Genomic DNA, 6,076 nt, shown 5'->3' with positions numbered 1-6,076 from the left:
ATCTATAACAGTACAGAAATTTATATATGTGTCGAAATTATCAATGGATGAAAAACGTCAAATTGTTTTCTGTATTATTGTATATTTTGTGACAGGAGACTAATAGAATCAATTGATTAGTGATCTACATTAATATTTTAGAAGCTTTTTACTTGATTGCCTTTTTCAGACAAGCAACATAGTTTTCATTTTCTCTTGAGTATTCGATATATATAACCTAATAATTTTTACCAATGTCATAAAATCTTTCAATATTACAAATTATCCAAGATAACAAGATTTATGACTGCCATTTTATGCATTATGATTCTCGATATGATAAGTGCACTACATGTAGAAGTATTTTAAAAAGTACAGTAGTAATATTTAAAGATAAAAATACAATGTAGTAGTGTTAAAATATAAGTACAGAAGCAGTATTTGAACATAACAAAACAGTATCAGTATTTAAAGAAAGTACAATAGTTGTATTTAACTATTAAAGTACAGTAGAAGTATTTTAAGATATAAGCATGGTAGTAGTGATGAGAATTAAAAATATAGCAGTAATATTCAATGAAAAAGGTACAGAAGTAGTAGTATTTTATTATAAAAGTGAAATAGTAGTATTTGAAAATAATGGTGAAGTAGTGGTATTTAAAGATAAAAAGTATAATGTTGAAGTATTTAAAGATAAAAGTACAACGTAGAAGTATATAAAGATAAAAGTACAAAGTAGAAGTATATTTAGTTGTATTCAAAGATAAGGAAAATGTGGAAGTATGTGAAGATAAAAGTACAGTAGTAGTTTCTAGATAAAAGTACAAAGTAGTAGTATTTAAATATTTAAAGATAAGTATTTAGATATGAATTTAGTAGTATTTAAAGATAATGTAGAAGTATGTGAAGATAAAAGTATAAAGTAGTGGTTTAAAAGATGAGAATACAAAGTAGTAGTATTTAGAGATAAAAGTACAATGTAGTAATATTTAAAGTATACAAAGATAAAAGTAGAACAATTTAAATTTGGTAGTAGTGTTTTTAAAAAAAAGTACAATGGTAAAATTTGTAAAAAGTTCAGTAGTAGGATATAAAAATGTACAGTAATGTACATAGTGCAGAGAAATTACGAATCGAACAGAGCCATTTTACAACACCATCCAATAAAAAGATAGAAATATCTACTATAGCTAGTAATTATCATATAGAAGTTAATCCAAGTGATGTTGGAAATAATGACCGAATAGTGATACAAGAATTAATTAAAAATCTAGCTCAAGTTAATCAACTAGATTCTTCATCTCAGAAAGAATTCAAAGTTGTGGTGCTAACAGAGGTAGACAGATTAACAAAAGATGCTCAACATGGTTTACGTCGTACAATGGAAAAGTACATGGCAACATGTCAGTATAATAGTAAGATTTTTCGCTTGAAATGAAATGAAAAATAAATATTCACTGAAATAACCTCAAGGATATTCTTGTTCGTCATAAATATATGAAGAGATAATCTGGATAAGGGACAGGTTGTTTTTAATATTGACTTTCAATTTATTATCACTTCTAGTATAGTAGTTTATTGATAGAATAATCACCTTTAATTTAGTAGTCATAGTAAATATTAAGTAAATATATAAATAGAATTAAATTCATAACCATCAGTTTCTATATTCTGATTCATACTTATTACTATGATTATCTGTTATTAGGTTTTATATAGTTATTGTCTTCAAATATCAAGTATGAACTGCCATCATTGAAAGGATCTGCTGTTATCCCCTTTGTGTTAAGATCTCCTGTACTCCAAACAGTAGAAGGATATTCTAAATCCTATAAAGATCTTATATACATCCCATTTGTGATAAAGATTTTGGGTAAGGATTTCATATATTTTGCTGAAGTTTATCATATATTAAATTATGTTCATGTCAACTATAACATGCTGTGGATTGACTTTAGCTCTTCTTCATTTGTTTTGTCTCAGCTGTGTCCTAGCAACAATTGGAGTCTTTAGGAAGTATTATGACATTTTCATGAGGCTTGAAAAGAGCAAAATCATCTTCATCAGCAAAAATTTCAATCATTATTTGTAAAATAACATCCCATTTGGTAAATATAGGTTGTACATTGTGCCTTTTGCAGAAAAAATATTGATTAGGAGATGTTTTTTAATTTCCACGCCTTCAAAAGCTAACATATTCTTTACTCTTTAAGTTATAAAGACTAAGTCTTTTGTCATGCAAGAAAAAAAATAGCTGTCACACCTCAATAAATTAGAAAAAAAATTGTGTTGGAGAATATTCTTAACCATCAACCAACATAAGAGTTCAAAAAGGGCAGCCCTTGATATAAAAACTATTTGTACCAAAGTCAATATTTATGTTTCAAGGTTACTCAATATATTATATTGAATAAATCAGCTTTTGTGTTCAAATATTTTGTAAATACATCTGAAGCTTGAGCTTTGACTGGACTTAATGTGATATAATCTATTACATATTTGGTTTACCAGATGATCGAGCTCAATTTCAGCCCAGATTTTATGGATATCAAAATATCATCGATGATATCTTTTGTAAAATACTACCAACTGCAATACAAACATCCATTTTATTCCTATCTTGGCTGTTGATGTTCATGTAATTGTAAATAATAATTGATTATATGTCTTAGTTTAAGTTATAAAATGTTATTATCTTTGTTTCATTTAAAAGCTTTAAATGTACTCAGAATAATGAGGGAAATATTTACGTAAGGGTGTCCACCGTTTCTAAAAATAACCTACTCCACCTTAGAAACATCCAAATTTAGTTATTTTGTACCATGAACAACCTTCTAATTGGACTCTATATTTTGATTCTGGTCTTGTCATATAAATATTGAAAGGTTTGAATGAAAATATGGGGCGTTTAATTTCACTGTATTGATATAATTTAGGGCGTCAATAAAGGTTAACTGTTAAATTTGAAGGGTTGACTTAATGTCATTTTGTACAATGACAAGCTTATTTTTGGCTTTCGATTCTTAATTAGATAAATTTACTTGTGAATTTCCGTTGAACCTTCACTTGTTGACATTTCAATTTACTTTCATTGATAGTTTTATTCATTTTCTCTCCATAAATTGGTAACATATTCCTGTTGTTTCCATACCTAATTTAATATTTCATGAAAATACCTAAAATAAAAATTCACTCATTGGACTCGGCGTTTTATTTACTGTTTTCATAAGCCAATTAAGGAGCAATGTGATAGGAAATTTAACTCTGTATTAGTTTCATGTATGGTCAATCATGGTATTGAAGGGCATGCCATACTCCAGATATATCAAATGGCATGTCATACTCCAGATATGTCAAATGGCATGTCATACTCCAGATATGTCAAATGGCATGTCATACTCCAGATATGTCAAATGGCATGTCATACTCCAGATATGTCACAGTGGAAGGTAACAAAATAACAAAATAATGTGTGCAGCTTTTTATAGCGAGACTTAGAAACTCCCTCAACTATGAATATTAGGTGATCCAGAAAATGAGATGCTAAAAATTTTTTCAGATCATGAATGGCATTTGGTGAGTTACCTGTGGAAAAAACACAAAACTAAACCTCCAGATTTTTTCTATAATCCGATTGGTTCTATTCATTTCAGGTCATTGTTCAAATAAAACAAAACACATCTGTCAGTCAAAAAAGACAGGCAAACTAAAAATATATTCAGGAAGTATATTTTAAAAAATAGACCGAGGCTTAACTTGGTCTTCATGTTTCAAGATTCATGCATGGAATAAGAATGGAATTTTTGACTTGATTGTTTCTTTTTTAAATCTGAAAGTTACTATTTTTAGTCTCATTATACAAACAGAAATCATGGTACTACTATAATTAGACTATAACATGAGAAAAGATAAGAATATTGATGAAGTTTTACCTGACTTAAAAGGTGTAAAATATTAATGAGGTCTTAAAGTCGGAAGTCATTTTGTTGTTTGTTGATTTGGTTTTTGTTTTGTTTTAGGTTATATTATTGTAGGAGGAGTGAGATTTAAGGTAGTCATGATTTCGTCTTAATTATCATTAAAGGGATTGTTTCAATCTCAATTCAAAATTGATTCAAAAAATATAACAAGTAAGGAAAATTAAAATTAAAGTTTTCTGTAAAAAAGGTGTTAACTGTTTTTTAATCTGTTTTATCGCTTGGCAACTACTGATTTCTTAACACTTTGTTTAGCTCAGTTAGTATTTGGTGATGTTGTTACATAGCAGGTGATAAAGTGCTTTGTGTTTGAATCCATCCTTAAAGTTTCAACTTTCAATCCCTTCTACTTTATCCTATTAGTGAATAATTAATAAATTATCATTCAAGATATGGTATTGACTTTTCTATTCATTCCACTATTTCATTCTTTGATTTTGTAAAGATTATGGATTTGTATAGGTTTTCTCCTTGCACAATATTGTTAAGATTTAGGGGGTACATTTTTATGTTATGTATTTTTGCAGGCTCAGTGTCAAAAAGGCATAGTCCTAGTTGATTACCCAATAAAGAAATCATCATCATCATTATTATTATTATTATTTTGACAGTGTTAGTAACTTTATGTCTATACTACCAAGTTTCATTTTTTTTAAATCAGAATCACCAGACACAGTAGACTTATCTCCCCTTATTTTACTTGATGATACATGACATTGATTCTCTGTGAGTTGAGAAATTATTCTCATATTCATGTTAAATCATGTAGAATTTGGGGAGACATAACTTTTGACAGAACAGAAATTAAAATCTCCCTTCATTAAGTATTTAACCCAAATCTCAAGAATTGGTGCAACTCTATCAAACTTTTTGCCAAAGAGGTAGTTTTGAAATGTATTTGGTTGATGCATCTTGTATGTAACATTTGATAGACATTTCTCATTACAGCAGTTACACAGTTACATGCAGACCATACACAGTCTAGCTTAGTTGTCACTTGTCACTCATTATCTCAATGTCATTTTAAGCTGCGTACATTAAATTAAACCAGATTAAAATTTCAATGTTCATTCATCATAAAGATGAAGGCCTACATATATCGTGACATGTCTAACAACAGCACATATAATTACAGGAAGATATTTAACAACTCTTCCTCTTATTCTCATATTGTCCTCATTTTACATATTAACTACTGGAAATTTATACTTGACATATTTACAAGTTGGCCGGAGGCTGAAATAAAATGTCTCTAGTCAGCTTTCTTAAACTTGATTTACTTATTATGCTTTAGGATGATTTATTCTTACTCCACAGTTTTGTTTCATTATGACCAGTTCTGCCGAAAAAACACAGACCTATGTGCAGTTTATTTGGTACAAAGGCATATCAAAAACATAGTTGAGATTAATGCATTAATTATCCGACTCTTAGACTGTGACATTGACAGAGCCGCTAGGAGGATCTAAATATTCAAATTTTGGCAAACTCAAAGGGGAAAAGAACTTGCAATTATGAGTTCAGATTAACATAATATGCCTACATGATACTACACCAAAACACAACTAGAAGAAAGAGTATTTCTCCTTGACAACCAATCCACTGCATGATGGACTCTTGGGTCTGTTGAATTACATATTGCTACAAAACTTAAGTTACTTTCCAGTGATATAGATTGTCAAGAATTCTTAGATCAACAGTTTTGATTTCCAATTATTGATTCATAAGAGACAATAGCTGTGTGTTGTCTATCCAGATACAGATATATAAGTATAGAATTTGACTGTATGTGTAATTCTTGTGAAGGTTCACCCTCTGGAAATGACAATGGGAATAAACAGGTCATATCTTGACCTAATAAAGGGTTGAATGGACTGTTAACCTACTTGAATTCATCTCACTTTATATTTTCTATAGAATTCTATGTTACATGGACATGTATATAAGTATGTTTCTATGTAGAAGAGAAAGGAATATATCTATTATAAAAAATGAATAGAGACTTATTTATCTAGTAGAGTCAAATGATGAGTATATGAAGTTCCTAGGACATACCAATTTAATTGATTGCTTCGTTCCAGGATTTACTCTAAGATAAAGCTGTGAATCCTGATTTTCTA

The 6,076-nt window shown here is 29.1% G+C and overlaps 1 protein-coding gene across 1 annotated transcript; it reads left to right on the top strand.

Annotated features, from left to right (window-relative positions):
• Nucleotides 1-1,075: 1,075 nt before the first annotated feature.
• On the top strand, nt 1,076-4,564 carry LOTGIDRAFT_172442 (hypothetical protein; the record flags this gene model as incomplete). The annotated part of the gene is made up of 3 exons (XM_009049332.1): nt 1,076-1,394; nt 3,999-4,030; nt 4,484-4,564. 3 exons carry the CDS (start codon nt 1,076-1,078, stop codon nt 4,562-4,564), a joined length of 432 nt encoding a protein of 143 aa, XP_009047580.1.
• Nucleotides 4,565-6,076: the final 1,512 nt, after the last annotated feature.

Source organism: Lottia gigantea (assembly GCF_000327385.1).
Source record: "Lottia gigantea unplaced genomic scaffold LOTGIsca_134, whole genome shotgun sequence".
NCBI lineage: Eukaryota > Metazoa > Mollusca > Gastropoda > Lottiidae > Lottia > Lottia gigantea.
Note: the sequence above shows the minus strand (reverse complement) of the source record. Positions and strands in the feature narration are given on the sequence as shown.